Source organism: Agelaius tricolor, unplaced genomic scaffold (genome assembly GCF_023055355.1).
Source record: "Agelaius tricolor isolate 1412-34295 unplaced genomic scaffold, bAgeTri1.0.p SCAF_24, whole genome shotgun sequence".
NCBI classification, from domain to species: Eukaryota; Metazoa; Chordata; class Aves; order Passeriformes; family Icteridae; genus Agelaius; species Agelaius tricolor.
The window spans coordinates 3731488-3749174 of record NW_027269284.1 but is presented as its reverse complement, the minus strand read 5'-3'; the positions used below and the strand labels follow the sequence as shown (position 1 = coordinate 3749174).

Genomic DNA, 17687 nt, shown 5'->3' with positions numbered 1-17687 from the left:
CCGGGCGGTACCACCGCCGAGGAGGGGCGGTAGGAGTGGTGCCGTCCGCCTTCCCAGAGGCCAGCGCGGGGCCATGGCGGCCAGGCGGGTCGGGGCTGGCTGCTGGCAGCGGGCGCTGTGGCTGGGTCGGCGGTGCCGCCTCCCGGGCGGGCGGGAGAGCTACCGGTGAGAGACCGCCGGGAGGAAGGGACGGGCGGCGGCAGCACCGGGGAGGAACCGACGGACGGGCGGTGCTGGGTGTGTGGGGAGTGAGGCGGGAAAGGCCGCGCAGGCGCAGTGCGCGGTGGCTTGGCGTGGTCGAGGCGGCGTGGTAGAAGGGAGCCACTTTTGTGGGGCTTCTGTCTGCTTTTAAACGCCTTTCCCGGGATCTTTCCTGGTTTAGGGCGGCTCGGAGCCTCCCCGGGAGAGAGTTCGAGCGTTTAAGCGATTCCTAGAGGTGAATCTCACGAAAAAGCGGATGAGCGCTTTTTGGAGGCTGAGGAAGCTGGGACTGTTGAGCCTGAGAGGGGAATTTTGCATATAGACCCCAAAACTGTGTTCTAGTGTCTGAAGGGGCTCTGCCAAGAAGCCAGAGAGAGACTTTTCATCAGGAATTGTAGTGATAGGAGTAACAAGGAATAATGAGTCCAGATCGAAAAAGGAGAAGTTGGAATTAGATATTGGGAAGAAATTTTTTATTGTAGGAGTGGTGAGGCACAGTCACAGGTTGCTCAGCAAAGTTGTGGATGCCCCAGCCCTGTCAGTGTTCGAGGGCAGATTGGATGGGGCTTGGAGCAACCTGCTCTAGTGGAACAAGATCTTAAAGGTCCCTTCCAACGCCTTAACATTCCATGATTCTATGTAATGGTTTTGTTTAGGGGCTGGGTAATCATTACTTATTTTTGGGATGGCAACATCTTATTTAATCAGTTTGTGAGACTTCCCAGGAGCAGCTGGAATTGTGCAGTGCCACGGTAAAGCACAGAGCTGTGGCTGCACCTGAACAGCCTCTCCCTCAGGGTCAAGGTCACTGTGGAGGCACTGAAGGCCAGGACTGCAGTAAAGCTTTGCTGTTAAGTTGCTTCATGAGCAAAAGGAGTACAAACATTTTAGCATAAGCCTTAGTTTGTGTTGAAAGCAGTGAAATGTGAACGGTGCTGAGCAAGACTTTGAAGCACTGAGCACAAAGCAGCTGCTCTGTGGTACTCAGCAAAGTGAGTCCTTGTGTCTGAGTGTGCTGCAGCTGTGGTTTTGTGAGGAGCTTCTGCACCTCTGTAGAGATATGAGGGCATCTGCATCTCACCAGGGCTGACTCACCTGCATCATTACTCTGGGTTTTCTCCTTCTGTGAACACTACTTGTGTCTAAAGTTGGGTTTTTTTTAAGTGCTGTTTTCAGCGTGATCCTGTCTCTAAAGCATAAAAAGGTCTTTTCTGATTCACGTCTGTGATTTTCTTTATAAGATGCACTAGTTTGTGAAAACTATTTTAAAAATATTGTACCCCAATATTAAATAATCACAGATTTTTTTGTAGTAAGATTTTTCACATACAGCCTCTTGTCTCTTGAAACAAGGGCCTTAAAAGAAACATCAAATATAAGTTTTATGGTAATAATTTGGAGTTAATAACAGTGCAACATTGCCAGTTACTCTAATGCACTCCAGTTCCCTCTCTTTTAGTTAATTCTAAGCTGTAGTATGGAATTTCACTGCTCTACTTTTGCTGTATTGCTGTGACTGCCATAAATTCAAACCCCTGGTTGTTCACAGGAGCTCTTCGAGTAGTCCTGCTCTGGGGAAGACTGTGGGCAATTCACAAGGTAAGATGTCTTCATTACTGGTTGGTTGCATATGTTTTTTAATCTCCAAAGAATACAGTGTATCAGGAGATAAAGATGATGTAAACACCCTCTTTCCCCTCCTTGGATTTTCTCTCTCCCTGTTTTCATTGTGCATAAGTTTCCTGGATTAACTTGATTCTTTACCTCATCACCCATCAGCTCCATGCTCCAAGAGCATGAACTGAGTTGTGCAGCTCCATGAGCCTATGTTAGACTGTGGTTTTAAAATCCTTGTTTTAGTACTTTCATCTGGATCACCTTAACTCATCGATTCTTGTAGAATATAGAATTGCTGAGATTGGAAAAGATCTCTGAGTTAGTGGAGTCCACCTCTTAACCCAGTACTGCCAAGGCACCTCCAGACCATGTCCCCAAGTGCCACATCAACATTCTTAAATCCTCCAGGGATGGTGACTCCAGCATTCCCCTGTTCCAGTGCTTGACAAGCCTTTCAGTGAAGAAATCTTTTCCTGATATCCAATCCAAACTTCACCTACTGCAACTTGAGGCCATTTGCATTTATCCAATCACTTGGGAGAAGGATTGACCCCACCTTGCTACAGCTCATGGGGTCAAAATTTTCTTTGGGCATCTCTTTGTTTCTAATGAACTTTTTAATATTGTTTCTCACAGTAACTCAAGAAGAAATTGTGCTCCCCCGAAGGAAAACATGGTGAGTGTTTACTTCTGGAATCTTCACTTGGAAAAAAATTGGTGTTTGACAGCTAAATGTAGTCTGTCCACCAAAACTGAAAAAGAAAGTTGAAGTTCCTGTATTCCTTGATGCAATGTCCCACTAGGGGTTTTCCTGCTGATTTGGAGCTCTGTGAATATTCTTGATTCTTACTCTCTCTGCAGATTATGTACACTGCATTCCTGGCATTTCTTTTAAAAGCACGTACAACAACTGCATTTTTAAGCATGGTTCTATTCCTTTGTAAAAGATCACATCTGCTAAGGATCTCTATAACCAAGTTCAGGTTATGTGCTCAGCTTATTACCAGGCTGTTTGCATGTGAATGTGTTTCTTCAGCAAAATAAAACTTGATTGTTGATAACTGGCTGAATAAATCCTCCTTAGAGATCACACAACTGAACAAAACCTATTTTGTTGGGAGCACTTAAGGTAGAATTGCATGACTGTACAGCAAAAATTAGGTTTATGGTCAAATGGTGTCAGCATGTAAACCTAAAGTAAGGCCACCTTCACCTAAACACTTTCATTGGCCTTTCCTTGTTTGCTTGAAACAACCAAAGTCTTAATGTTCCACAGGCACAGGAGTCCTGAGATACCTGGTTTTGGTTTGGTTTATTTTTTCTTGCAAAGACATGTCTTGTAGAGTGACTATATATATATATATATATATATATATATATATACATATACATATATATATATATATATATATATATATATACATATATATATATATATATATATATATATATGTCCCTTGGAGATGCTCTAGGAGCAGCATTCCAAGGAGTTACTTTTGTGTCTCTCCCCCATGATCTTTCTTTGATAATGTATTATAAGGGCAGGAGTAATAGCTGTAAACAGGTGGTCTTCTGGTTTTCCTCAAAATCTTTTTTTTTCCTGGGGTTGTTTAAAAACTGAGGCTGTTTTTGCATTTTCTCTTTTTTGTGAGAAGTGATGTTTTCTTAGTGCAGCAAAACCATTATTTCCTAGAACTGAAAATCCTTGTGGGTTAGATAATCCTGTGCTTGTTCTCCAAACAAAGTCATGCACAGCATTCCAAGTCTGCAGCTGAGAATTAACCCAACTCCTTTGTGCTTAGGGATAAGCTCGCCGTGCTCCAGACCTTGGCTTCTACTGTCAACAGGGTGAGTGGTTCTGTGGCCATGGAGATGGGGCAGGGTGTGCATTCTGTGCAACACCCTTGTGCTCAGGAGCCCTTTAATTTCTACTTTGGCCATAAATGAGAGATGCAACTCTCACATCAGGGTTTTCCCTTTGGCTCTGGGTGTTTTGCTGAGTCCTTAAAGCCTCATTCATGTGCTAAGAGAGAGCTGCAGTTACCAGAGAAAGCTGCAGTGCTTTGGTAAGGCTTTCACTAACACAGGGAGCAGTTTCCTTCACCAGTTCCTTCCCAATCCAGAATGTCCTTCCCAATCTCAGTCCAGAAAAGCTTTAAAAAGTGCAATGAGTATCTGCTCTTGCTGGGCAAAACCTGGAAATGCTGTGATGCTGTTCTTAAATCCCATCTAACTTGAATTCTGGGAATTGAATCAAAACTTGCCAAGTCCCATCAGTTTCCCAAGACTGTTGCACTTGGGGTCCTACTTTGCAGGGCACTTACTGCTTGATATGTTATAGAAAGGACCCTTTTGTCACCCTATTAGCCTGCAAGGGTGTATGTAAAATGGAAACCTTTTTAAAATTATTTCCAAACATATTTTTGAATTATTTCCTCTTTTTGAACAAGAGGATACTTCTGTAAAATGTGCATGGGTGATGGTTATGATGGAAAAATTCCTTGTGCCTTAAATTCCATGAGGCAGTGTGTTGTGCCTGTGCACATGACTATAAACTTCTCATTGCTGGGCTCTTCTTTCTGCAGGATCCTACTGCTGCTCATTACATGTTCCAGGATGACCCTTTCCTGATGCCAAGAAATGCAGCTAATTCTGTAGGTATTTCCTTACACTTCCTTGATAGCTCCCTCCTGCCTTTGTCGAGGCTGTGAATACTCCTACCTAATTGAAGCCTGGTTTTGATTACAAAAGAAAATGAGGTATCAGATTGCTTTCAGAATTTTCTCTTCTCTCTAAAATGTGATGTTTTTGAGCTTGAGGTAGTAGTGCAGCATTTCAGATGTCAGAACTGTGTCCCTTGATTAAATAACAAGGAAGTAGAATTCAATGGCATTTAAAGAATAGAGATTCTTATACTGGCATGAATACCAGAATGTTTTTCTGGAATGTTGTCCCTGTGATTCTAGTAAGTTGAAAATTATACATGAGTTTGAATTGATCCCATCAGAATGTTCATTGTTAAATAAAATGCTTTTTCTAATTCTCAGCCTTGTAATTTGTGTATTTCTCCATCTTGTTCTGTCTCGTTTCTGTGCAGCGTCTGTATTCATTGTCAAAGGAGTCTGGGAGAAATGCTGCAAAATACATCATAAAGAACTTTCCTCAGTATTTTGACAAGACTTTTGCAGAGCCCAACGTACCAGTAAGCTTTTTGCTCTTTGTTTTCATTGTATTTGTGCTTTGTCACTGAAACCTACTGTTGGACTGGTCCAAAACTAAGATAAAAGGATAACTTTTAAACTGTTTTGCAGACAGTATGAACACAGTACTGTATTTCCATTATGTTTTTGTAGTGGACATTTTTCCTTGGGAATTCAGTATCATATCAGGTTTGTGAGATAAAAATAAGAAAAGCAGTGGTTTTTAGGTGTGTCTTCCTGGCAGAAAGTGAGGGATGAGGATGTGTGTGGTCCTTCATCACCAAAAGGACTGCTGTTGTTAGGCTGCAAGCAGTGTATTGGGTGAAGAGTAAGGATTTGTAGAGAAGGTTTGAGCTTGTGACCTCTGTTTGCTTTTAGTGCCTGATGCCCCAGACTCTGACCCCTCAGACTGAAGGAGTGAGCGAGGAGGCTCTGAGGGAGCGCATCCATCTCAGAATGGTGAAGGAGTCTGTGGACATGTTTGATCAGCTTCTACAGGCAGGTATGTGGTCACCTGCCAGGTTCTCTGCTGGAGCTCTACTTAAATTGGGCCAAAAATACATCAGTAGCTGCCACAGGCTATGGAGACAATTTTATGACTCTGTTGCTTCTTTCACAACTGACTCTGGTCTGATGAAGTGGAATTCTCTAGAATTCCTGGAGAATCTTAGCCACTGCTTGTCTGACATGTCACTTTGGTGATAAGGAGAACTTGGCTTCTTGAAGAGGAAGCATATTAAATACTTGAATGTTTCATAGAAAGTGAAACATGCAGAGTGTTATTCACAGCAGGATGTATCCTAGGAAAAGTTATGAAAAGCACTAGAAATTTCAGATGCTGTGTTGGGCTTGTGCTGCTTCACAGTTCTGGCTGAGAGCTATGACTTCCTTCGACTTGATCAGGAAAACTCTCCTCTTTCAGTGGCTTCAGTAGAAAAGCATACTCTAGTTCAGTGTTGAAATTGTTTCCTGTGATGACTGGGTTTGTGGCAGTCCTGGTGTCACAGCAGGGTTAGGGACTTGCTAGAGAATGTCTTTGTGTTGGAAGAGAGCAAAGTGGTGTTCACAGATTTTCTCCTGTGGCTGTAGAGTGATGAGCTCTTCACTTTCTCTGACTGTCATAAATTCTCATTTTCTAAAGGTACCCCTGTATCTCTGGAGACCACAAACAGCCTGCTAGATTTGTTATGCTTCTATGGAGATGGTGAACCTACTCCTGAAAAAGAGCAGGAAGAAAAAGAGGATTTGGAAGAACCAGGGGTATGGAAAACTTGTTGATCTTTATTTATTCATACATAGTTGGGAGTATATTGAGGTGACATGAAGATTTTTGGGAGATGCCATGAGGTGGATCAGATGCAGTCAGCATTCCCAGGACATATTTCTGTTACAAAAATCCATGACTGACCTAGTAGCAACAGTAGTTTGTGTAAAGCTCTTAATATGTTTAATAACATAAATATTATTCTCAATCTAGCTGTTGCTTCCTGAATGTTATGATAGAAATTATTCTTATATAACACATTAAAAGTCACCTTTGGTCTGTGCTGCTGAACTTCAGTTCTGTTAGCAAGTCATGTCATTTGATGTTAAATCATAATTTAACTCTGAGGAACTTCTTTTTGCAAAAATCTCCCCAGGTGGATGCTTCAGAACAGAAAGCTCCAAAGAGACAATTTCGAAGAGGTTCACAGTCTGGCCCCAGATGGAGGTACAGAAAATGTTGCCAATATTCCCATATTCCATGGGTGGTGCACTTGTATTGTTCTCATAGACATAAGTCTTTTAGCACCCATACTCACAGGTGTTACTTGTTAATAAACCTGTGTTTGCTGATCCTTTAAAGTGTTCATGGAAATCTAGTAGGTGATTGTAGAATAGTTTCAAGGTTCACAAGTGTGATATGTGAATGTCAGTCTTTGGGGGTACAGCCCTTATGTTGTTCTGCTTGTTGAATCCTTCTCCTAAGAGTATCTTTTATTTGGTTCTTTAATATTTATCTTGTTCCTTGGTTCTAGGGAGAACAACCATGCTGAAAGGATATTTAAGATAATGCCAGAGAGGAATGCACACTCCTATTGCACAATGATCCGTGGGATGGTGAAGGTAAAGTCATTCTTCAGTGCTGGGGGATTTTTTCAGCTTTTGAGATCTCACATACTCAGAGATGGTTTATTTTTGTTTTTGCAGCACGGGGCTTATTCTAAAGCTTATGACATGTACATAGACTTGCTGAATGAAAGGCACAAGGGTGAGTGTCTCCTGGCTGTGCTTTGTGGTGTCCTGAGCAGAGGAGGCCCCTGTTGGGCTCTGAGTGTTTGTTCATGGCAGTGATGATTGGCGCAGGGGTACGGACCTCAGCTGAATCATGGGAGCTGAATGCAAACTGGGAATTCCAGTGCAGCTGGCGTGTGGCTGGCTCCCTGGAGACAGGTTTGCATGAGACTTTGCCAGAAACTGAGCCATGCTAGAACAAACTCTTTCCTGTAGGCTATAAATTGTCATTTAAAATGGATTATCTTACATTTTCCAGCTGATGTGCACACCTTCAATGCACTGATCAGAGCAGTCCCGTATCTAAAGGAGAGGTTCGTAGAAAGATGGGAGTTAGCCAAGGTAAGGAGGGTAGAGCAAAAGAGGTGGGGAAGTGGTAAGAGTGTGGGCCCTTTTACTAATAAGGGTCTGCCTTATTAGTATCATTTTGCAGTTGTTGGAAGACCAAAAGCAAGAACTTTGTCCCCAGACACTAATCTCTGCTGTAAAGGAAGTACAGTAGTTTAAACAGAAAAGGTAACTGTGGAGGAATGGCAAATGTGAAAAATCCAGTCTTGCCTTTGCAGAGTGATTTATTTGCCTTGTGAGAACGTATCTGATCCAGGAACTGCCTGGATAGAAAGTAATTTGGGAAATTACTTCTGGGAGATAAAATAAATGAACAATTTTAGATAAAAACTCTGAATTTTAATTCATGGTGTTGTGACAGAAATGGAATTTTTGAGTTTCAGTAAAGAAAAATATTATGTAACTATAAAAATTTTCTATTATGTTCTAGAGACAGTTCTCCAAGACTTTTTCTAATGTAATGTAGACTTGGGTTTTGGTCATTAAAAATTAGATAGTACTGATTAAATAATCAGTTAAAGGAGAATAGCTCACTTGAAGGTGGTGAGGAAATGTATGTATAAACCACATGAAAGCTGAACTGTGATCCAAAACATGTGAAGCACTAAGGATTTGGGAATTTTGTTTTAAGGACTTCCTGACTCACATGGCTCAACAGAAAGTGCAACCAACTCTGCTGACTTTTAATTCTGTACTGAAGAGCCTGAGAAGATGTGGTGGTGTGGGCAGAACTATGTCTTTATTTGTATTAAAGGAAATGGAAGCACTTGATATAGGTAAGAGAACCAGAGTATTTATTATATGCAGTGATTATGATGAACAGAACAGTTAGCATAGGAGTTCAGCACCACACAACATGGTGGTGATTTCCTGACTCCAGGGGAGATGTACTTCACAAGCCACCTAAGCCAGTTCTGGTCTCTAGATCTGCATCTCTCTGAAAAAACCTTTTGATCTAGATGATGATTTTTTCCTTCCAAATAAGTATTGCAGAAACAGAGAATATCTGCAGAATTGATGTCCTGTGGGCTGTGCTTTGCCCCAGTAACATGCTTGTTGATAGGCTAAAGATTGCATTCATGTGCAAAAGGGAAATTAGCTGTGAAGTATTTCTGATTTTAATTTCAAGCAGGGAAGCTTGGCTGCTCCCCCATAGAAATAGGATTCCAACTGGTGGAACAGTGTTGGATATCACCTCTCCCAGTCGTGTGTATGGTGGGTGAGGTTTGGCCCAGCATTAGGGTGGGCAGGGAGGAATATTAGAATAAATTTATGCATGCTGCCTGACTGGAGGAGCAGCCTGAATTAGAGCAGTGGCACAAAGCTCCCCAGGAGTGTTGCAGTGACTGCAATGTTTTTGTTTTCCAGAGCCCAGCCTTGCATCCTATGACCACCTGCTCTCGGTGTATTACAGAGGGGGTACGTGCACCGTCGGCTTGGCCATGAATGTGCCTCGTGCAGCAGCTGCTCTGATTGATGCTTTTCACTGTGATGGGTGAAGGCAGTTCACTTATGGACTGAAAGACAACCTGTAGTGGGTGTGATCCTAGTGTTCCCTGTGCTGTCTGATTCTGCTTGGGTGACAAAAAAGGATAACCTCATACAGGGAGCAAAAGCTGCTCAGTCACTGTGGAGGCTGGGTCTCAGCACAGTGTGTGTGATTTCATATTGTGCCACTCACAGGGAGTTTGTTTTCCTGCAGCAGTTCTTCTGTGCATTAGAATTGTCATGAAAAACAGCTGAGTCAGAAACAGGAACCCAACTGCTTAAGATCCCATGCCCACAGACTTTTGGCTATAGGGAGGGAATAGGCAAAGTAGCCATAACTACAGTCCTTGTGTTTTAAGAAATGTAAAGGAATTGCTCTGGAGTCTCTCTAGGTTTGGTTCTGGAGTTTGGGGGTTTGTTTAGTTTTGGTTTTCCCCCTTTTAAATTTTTGTTTGTTTGTTTATATATAAATATAAAGTGTATTTATATAATACACTTTAAAAGTATATTATATGAAGTATAAATACTTTGTTTTTTCTAGTTCAACCTTCTAACACACAGACTTCCAGGCCTGTTTGATTCCTTGCTAGAAAGCACTTCTGTCTTTCTGAATCTGCCCTCCTGATGTGGAAATCTGCATTAGCAGGGCAAATTTTAGAGCAAATTAAATTGCAGCTGGTGTGGAGCACCACAGAAGTTACATTTGTTTAAAATTATGTTGCTTGTTCCCAATTTCATCTTGTATTTGCAGACTGATGCTCTTCACAAGGAAGTGCTTGGCACAGCTGAGATGTGATGTTGTTTGTCTCTTTGTCCCACAGTTGAAGCTCAGTCATCAGACATCATCTCTGAGGTTTTAAACGAGGTTGAAAAGCGAAGTTTCACTGCTCAGGACCCTGATGATGGTAAGGATTTCAAGCTTGGGTGAAAAGGTACCTGTGAATGTCAGGTAGTTTTACTAGGCTAGGATAAATGCATGCAGCTTGCTTCTCTCAGTCCCTACTGATATTTCTGGAGACAAAGGGCAGGTTCCAGTGTTGGGAATTGTGTTGTGCATTGCTGCACTGGTTTCTGTATGAAAGTAGGTGTGTAGCTTGTGTGAATGAGCATTTTAAGTCCATGTGATAAAAAATCCTAGGGTTATTTACAAGAGCAGTTTAAGGAGGAGCAGTTTCATGAAATGATGCACATCAGGTGAATGGCAGGTTTTTGTTGTAAGTGTGGTGTGAGTTTTCCTATTTTAGTTCTTCCTAATCCTGTTGAGAAAATTTCATTAAATACAGCTTCATGGGAAACTGGAGTGGGGGTCTGTAGGAGGGGAATATCCTGAACATCCCATGTGTTACTGGCTCTTTCTGCCATCTGTATGTCCACAGCTTTGCCCTGGGAAGTTCCTAAACCTTTCTGTAGGTTTGGAAGCAGATGCAGCTTCCATCTGAAGATGGGTTATGGCAAAGAAAGATCTCTAGACAAAGTGGTGTTTATGCAGTGTTGAAAGCCACTCTTCATCAGGTTGCTTTTTTGTCTTTGGAAGGATTCCTGGAAATAGTCAGAATGTTGTACCCCTCTTTCCTTTGCCTCTGTCCTGTTAGATGTGTTAAAATGTTTCTTTCTGTGCTCTAAGTTGTTGCTAGAAGTGTATAAAAATCCCCACCCAATTTATGCTATGCCAAAGATTACCAAGAAAGCCAAGAGCTCTGCAAAATTGTCAAACTGAGCTCCAGATTGAGTTTCTTATTGAACATTCCTCATCCATCCTCTGGAAGGGTGGGTTAATGAGTGGTTTATGTCTCCTTGGAAGCTTGACGTTAACACACTTTTGTTTGCTCCCTTTCAGCCAACTTCTTTAACACGGCCATGCAAGTGGTAAGTGCCTCTTCCTTGCCATCAGAATTCCTTTGAGCCCCTCCAGCTGTTGGGGAATTGCCTGTGAGTTTACATCCTGTCACACAAGGTTTAGCTTTCAGTATCTCCCATTTTCATCTGTGCTCATCACCTCCTCCTTTCTGCCATAATTCTGCAGTTCTTTGCTTGACCCCTCCCTAATTGGTAATTTGCATGCCTGTGATATGTGCATGTACCTCTGTGACTCTTGTGAGTTACATCTGGTAACAGCTTCCAAATGTGGTTTATTGCAGTGCTGTGATCTCAAGGATATCAAGCTTGCCTATCAGTTAAATAGGGCCCTGGAGAAGGGAGACAACTGGAAATTCTTGGATGTGGATCGGTCAAACGGCTACTGGTGAGTGAAGGGGGAGGTTGTGTTCAGCATCTTCTGTGCTGTTGTCAGCTTCAATACAAACTAGGATTCAGACACTGAGCACCAGCTGGTTATTGTGTGTCCAGTTTGGAATTAGATCCTTCATAAGAGCAGTGATTGCTTAGGATTTATTTTCAGTTTGTGGCCTGTGAACTGAAATCCAGTGTCTTGGAGCATCAGTTTATCTCAACACCCATCCAGCAGCTAGAACAACCAGTTGTGGGTTCTGCCATTCTGTTGTGTACCCTGAATGGCAGCTTTGGAGGTGACACCAAAACAGCATCGCTTCTTTGTGTAGGGATGTTTTCCCAGACAGTGCACTGGATCAAGGACTCAGTCTTGTCTTGAGAACTTGCATAAGTAACAAGGTAAATTTAGTTCAGTTCTTATATCCAAAAGTTGCATTTGAGACAGATTCAGGTACCTTAAAACTGGCATCAGGCAGGAAGATTTTTAATCTTTAATGCTTTTTTAATATATTTTAAAACAGAGTGGTCTGATTAGTTCTGCCAATAATCTAGTGTCAGCCTGGAGCTGTTGTAAGAAACACTGCTGCTTTTCTGATTGCATGGAGTGTGGCAACCAGTGAAATGTCCTTGATGTGCAATACAAATCTCATCAGCACACCATCATTTGCTGGTACTTTCATAGTTTGCTTGATCTGATCATCACTGAATTAGGATGTTTTTTTCTCTCTAGGTCGAAATTCTTTTCGTTGTTGTGCATGATGGAACAAATTGAGGTGGTGTTGAAGTGGTACAAAGAAGCATCATCTTCAGTAAGTGTGCACCATGGTAAGGGCTGCAGGGCTTTTCCATGGAGAAATGGAGCAGTCACAGGTGACTGAAATTACTCTCTTCCTTCATCAGCTCTTCTATCCATCTCCTAAAAATATATTGGACCTCCTTCAAGCACTAGATGCAGCCAACCAGTTGGAAGTGATCCCTTCAGTCTGGGAAGGTCAGTGATGGCCACATGGCTTCATAGGCACTTTGTCTGACAAATGCCAGGAGCAGTGCAAAGTTGGAGCTAGTGCAAAGTTTGGAAACTTCCCTTTGGCTGGAGTAGCCATGATGAGGTGCATTGCTTGCCTGTGGTACTGAATCACCTGGACCCTCTGCAGATCCTTGGATAAGATTTAATCTAACCCCCCCAAAAAATGAAAATTAGTCACTCCTTAATCCTCAGCAGATGGTGGTGGAGGGTTCTGGCTGTGGGCCTCACTGTCCAGCAGCAGTTCAGGTCCATGTTCCCCCTGAGGACTGGTAACTGATGCTACAGACAGTGCTCTGTGTCATGTTCCCTCCCTGCTCTGTGACAGGGTCATCACCACCACCAGGCTGGTCAGTGCAGGGGACCTTGAGGGCCATTATCAAGGGAAGTAGTTGGGCTGTCACCCAGAAATCTTGAGACCAGCAGGGAAGGGAAGAAGAAATCAGATTAGTTTGTCTATTTGGTGCACAGGATCTGATAATGAGGGGAAAGAAAGGGAACTAAATGTGCCCTACTCAGTCACAGAGAATGGTTCTGCCTTGTTAAATTGTGCTGACCACATTGCCAGGATTTGGGAAGAGGGGTACTGGTCACACCTACCAACTCCTGCCTCTCTAAACAGATGTGAAACAGCTGGGGTTCAGCAGGAGACAAGACCTGTTGGAAGAGTTCTTGTCTTTGATGAGCAGGGACCAGCACCCCAGTGAGGTAAGGAAGCTGATAACACCCATGAACAGCTGAGCCCCACACAGCCACCTGCTGGCTCCTCCCCTGTGAGATGGTGGGGGCAAAAGTGTATCCCCCATTCCTCCTTTCCCCAGCTTTATCTGCTCAGCATGATATCCTGTGGTCTGAAATATCCCTTGGGCACTTAGGGTGTCCCAGAGGTGTCCCCTCCCAACTCCTTGCTGTGCCACACACCTTGTGCACCCCCAGCCCCCTCCCTGGTGGGGGAGCCTTGATGCTCTTTAGGCACTGCCCAGCAATAACAAAAATATCCCTGTGTTATCAACATACTTCCCATCTTAAATACAAAGTACAGCCCCATAATAAGAAAGAAGAAACTGAAGAAATTTCACTCTATCCCAGCCAGAATCAGCACAGAAGCTCAGTAGAGAGTAGTGGTGTCTCCCCAGACTGTAGGTAAATGCTGTATCCCTGGTCAGTCCTGGAGATCCAGTTCCAGTGCATCTGCCAGTGCAGATTCCAGATCCATGTGAGCTTATCCAGGCCTGCTAAACCACTTGGATTGTCCTCAACCTACAAAGAAACCTCAAATTACCACAGCATGATCCCTTCTTACCAGGGTTTGGAGAAATAATGCAGCCCAACCAGCCATATCTCTGGGGAAGCACATGGCAGAATCCAGAGATTTTTGCCAAGAACTTCATTGCAGTAATTGCTTTCTCAAGCTGAAGGGTGTTGAAGGTGAATACAGCTGTCCCTGCAAAGCCACCTTGGAGCTTGCCTAGTGGGGACAGCCATCCTGACAGAAGTGACAGATTTGTCTCCAGCATAACAACTGTTAATTCACAAATTTAAATCACATACAGAGCAAACCTATAGGAGCTGCAGGAGAAATTACCCTGAAAAGCTTCTGTTAATTTCAGGGGTTTTGTTCTTCACAGCACAATGTTTTCACAGATTCAGCTGGCATTTGCCAAGTGTGCTGAAGAGATCCAAGCTGTGCATGAGCCTGCTGGGCCGGGGCAGGTCCCGCTGGAGTGGACAGGGAGTGCTCTGGGCCATGCTGTGGTGCTGTTTGCCAGGGCTGGGAGAACCCAGGATGCCTGGTACGTGTGGGCTCTCTGAGCTCTGGGCTTGCTGACCCTGCAACTCAAGGCTTAATCACAAAAAGCAAACCTATGCCTTGGGATGCCAGTGCAGACAAAGGGAAGGGATAAAGCCTGCAGGGAATGTGATGGGGTTTTTCCTTTGTTATTGTTCCTTCTTGACACCAAGTTACAGTTGTCTGTCTTAAAAATGGTTTAGAAGCTAATTTAGTATCTGGTGTAGGGCTTTGTACAGCTGCTTATGGCAAGGTGTGGTGTGACAATCACTGCCCTGAGCACTGCTGAGTGCCCACAACTTGCCATTCTTGATTTTTAGAACTCTTTGGAATTCAAACTGATAAAGAGATTAATTAGTTTAATTAAAATTTTAATTAGCAGCAGTCCTAATTAAAACTCTAAATAGGCTATTTTTAGAACTCTGATAGCTAGAATTTACTGTCCTACATGCTCTAAACTTGAAATACAGGTTAAAATATCTAGCCTCTGATTTCTTAAGGTTCTGAGCTATTTTCTGTTAAATACAGATGTTCAGTGTACAGTGATTCATTTGAAACAAAGAAGTAGCAACAAAGGAGTCTTTAAAATACTAAAAATATGTAGTATTTTAAAAGCAAATTGCCACCAGCTACACTTACCATTTTCTGCAGAGTTGAAGATACTTTGTGTTAAACTAATCAGTGAGGTTAGCTGGTACAGATTGCATTTGCAAAGATGAGATCCGTGGGGAAGATTGTTTCATGAATTTGAGCTTACCTGTGTTTCAACCTCTTGGAGGCTCATCCAGGAAGTTGAATATCTGTCTGTTCCTGTTATGTGTAGTTTTAAAGTTATTATTTTGTTTTCTTTTGAACAGGAACATGATGGAGCATTTCCAGAAAATCAATAGGATTCCCACGTAAGTATTTTTAGGTCCTTCAGTTACTGAGTCTCCCCTTTGGCTGAGATCCTGAATTTCTGCTCAGGGATGAAGGAATAGTTTGGGATGGAAGGGACTTTTAAAGGTCAGGTAGTCCAACCTCCAGCTGTAACTGATAGTAGTAGCTCATTTATTTCCAGAACATGAATGTGTGCCTGTTCCTGTGAGCATGGCTGTTTGTTCATCCAGTGAAAATATTCCAAGAGCTTTCTGTCTTGGAATATGTTTCAAACATGTTGAAAGCACAAAGTGGGAGGGAGTGAAGTGGTTGGTGTCTGAAGCTCTGGGCCATGGAGAGCAGCAGTGCCACTGGTGAACTCAGCAGTGCAAATCAATCTGAGTAGGACTCACATCTGATTTCCCACATGCTCAGAAATACTCCAGGTATGCTCTTAACCAAGCACAGGTGTTTCAGAGGTGCCTGGATTTCTGGAGACAAGTTTATCAAGTCAAATGCTAAATCTGAGGTGCTTCCCTGTTAGGCTACACCAGCTTGCTTGTCTTGGGATTCTGGAGGAGGGAATTGTTTCAAGGAGAACACAACTTTTAGGAATAGTAATGGGTTTTGTTTGGGTGTGGGTTTTTTTTAAATTAGATTGGAGCTTGCCCCAGTGAACACCATGAGGGTGTGTGGTACCAAAGGCTACACACCTAGTGGCACTCTGTGCCTGCTCTCTTCTGCTGGGACAGAAGTTCCCAAACTTCCCACATAGCCTTCCCTCTGTACCAGAGCTGAAACTCCTGGCAGGAGCAGAGAGATGAACTGGTAGATCTGAAGATGTCACCTTCTCTCCCTCTCTAAAGCATGGGCTGTAAATTAATGGGCACCTCTCCTGTGACCCTGAGAACAGTCCCCATTTGCCTTTGCAGTGACAACGTGATGGACGAGTTCTTGAACTGTGCTAAGCAAACCAACTGCCCAGATGAGGCAATTAAGATGGTAAAGCTGGCAGCATCCCTTGGGCTTCCTGTATCTCAAAGGCTGAAAAGCAGAACGGAGGAGGAATTTGAACTCTCTGAAACACAGAAGTAAGTTGGAATGTTTCATGTTCCTGCTGAAGGGGTACAGTAGGCAGGGTCTGGGAGGACCAATGCCTTTGGAAAGGCTTCTCTGACAAGGGAGCAGACAACTGGCTTCAGAATGAAGTGCTGGTGTGTTGACTCCAGGACTGAAATGGCTCCTCAGTTTTTGATTCCATGCTGTATCCATCCCACCTAGGAGGGAAGGGAATTTCCCATGGTGAGGTTAGCCTTATCCACTGCTCAGTCCTGCTCTTGCCTTTCTTTCCTGGAATCTTTTCCTGGCTGGGTCTGGCTGCCTGAAGGCACTGCTGCAGCCCAGTAGAAGCAGGGGGGTGGTACAGAGGATGGCCCTGCATGTGGCTGCCAGGTTCTGAGGCTTGTGCTCACCTCTCACTGCACTGCTGTGGCCAAGCCCAGTGATCCTCAGATGGTGATCAGGGCTTGAGGGACCACAGTTTGGAGCCAGATGTGCTCCAAGGGAATAAATACAAACCCAGCACCCCTGCCAGCAGGCTCAGCACTTGGAGGGGAGCTGAAGGAGTTGGCTTTCCCAAGAGGATGTGCTTCCACCAAATGCTGGGTGCACTTGTCCTTTGAGGACAGTAGGCATTAGACAGCCCATAATGTTCTCTGTTTGCCTTGTGTTTGGGGATCTCTCTTTTCAAGCAGAAGTCACAACAGTGACTGATGACTGATCTGTTTGACATCACAGGAAGGCACTGGAGAGTATCAAGTGGGATGGTGACAGCAGCGACAGTGACAGTAGTGACAGTGACCGTGAGTAGCTGTCCCTCTTCCCTTGCTCTTGGGAAAACTGGGAGCAACTGTTGCCATGATCCCAGGAGGCTTTGGAATGAGTGGAATTACTGAAGGAATGGCTTCTGGGAGGTGCTGCAGCACTGATGAACGCTCTGAGTGTTCTGACACGGGACCTGCTTGGCAAGACCCCGTCCTCATAGGCCAGCTGGAGCTGTTAAATCTTCTCAGTACTGTGGGACACAGCAAGGGCTGCCCCAAGTCTCCTCCCCAGCACCCCTGCAAGAGCTGGCTCCTCATGAACAGCATCACTGAGGGTGGAGGGATGCTGTGCACCCTGGAGGCTGCTCAGGCAGGCACAGGACTTCCACACAGCTCCAGCAAGACTTCTCGTGGGCCTTCTGTTACTGGACCCTGCAGCAGATGTAACTCCTTTTCATCTAACTGCTGAACTACTTAAATACCAGGATTATTCTGTATATAAACCCTGAAGTAATGCAATACTCAGCACCTGTGGTGTTATTCCTCATCCTTTTGGTGTTTTGGGACAGGTTGGAGTCTAATGTTAAATTATACTTTGTACAGCTGGAGACTATCTCTAATAAATGGCTGACCTTAAAGCTGGCTGTATTCTGATAATCTTTGAGCAAAAAGCTCTGACAAGAAACCTACCAGGGCAGAAATCCAGGGAACGATCTGCCCCAACACCAGTTTTGTACATATCCTGTAGTCAAATGTGGGTTCATTTTTTTTTAATGGGTTCATTTTTTTTTAATGCTGTACAAATTAATAAATCACATCAGTGAATTCTTGCTTTC

The 17687-nt window shown here is 43.7% G+C and overlaps 1 protein-coding gene and 1 non-coding gene across 3 annotated transcripts; both read left to right on the top strand.

The window, feature by feature from the left end:
• Positions 1 to 6: 6 nt before the first annotated feature.
• Positions 7 to 17489, top strand: PTCD3 (pentatricopeptide repeat domain 3). Of its 2 annotated transcripts, XM_071447407.1 has the most exons (24): positions 7 to 165; positions 1751 to 1800; positions 2455 to 2494; positions 3621 to 3666; positions 4404 to 4472; positions 4916 to 5020; positions 5397 to 5520; positions 6160 to 6278; positions 6659 to 6729; positions 7037 to 7124; positions 7209 to 7269; positions 7552 to 7634; positions 8272 to 8416; positions 9009 to 9059; positions 9950 to 10033; positions 10966 to 10994; positions 11267 to 11370; positions 12088 to 12166; positions 12258 to 12348; positions 13004 to 13089; positions 14026 to 14174; positions 15028 to 15069; positions 15961 to 16119; positions 16826 to 17489. In XM_071447407.1, the coding sequence occupies exons 1-24, from the start codon at positions 74 to 76 to the stop codon at positions 16896 to 16898; spliced, it is 2040 nt and encodes a 679-aa protein (XP_071303508.1). In that variant the 5' UTR covers positions 7 to 73; the 3' UTR covers positions 16899 to 17489. The 2 variants fall into 2 exon arrangements, with proteins under 2 accessions (XP_071303508.1, XP_071303509.1); XM_071447408.1 differs by lacking the exons at positions 7 to 165; positions 3621 to 3666 and having other exon boundaries at positions 1777 to 1800.
• LOC139599831 (small nucleolar RNA SNORD94) lies at positions 7343 to 7484 on the top strand. The gene has a single exon (XR_011682324.1). It is a non-coding gene; the product is annotated as a small nucleolar RNA SNORD94 (small nucleolar RNA).
• Positions 17490 to 17687: the final 198 nt, after the last annotated feature.

Bases quoted from the DNA above. Each gene is read 5' to 3' on its own strand.
- PTCD3 (XM_071447407.1), top strand. From the start codon at position 74: ATGGCGGCCAGGCGGGTCGGGGCTGGCTGCTGGCAGCGGGCGCTGTGG. The intron at 3,667-4,403 runs GTGAGTGGTTCT...TTCTTTCTGCAG, and splicing joins TGGCTTCTACTGTCAACAGG to GATCCTACTGCTGCTCATTA. The intron at 12,349-13,003 runs GTCAGTGATGGC...CTCTCTAAACAG, and splicing joins GATCCCTTCAGTCTGGGAAG to ATGTGAAACAGCTGGGGTTC.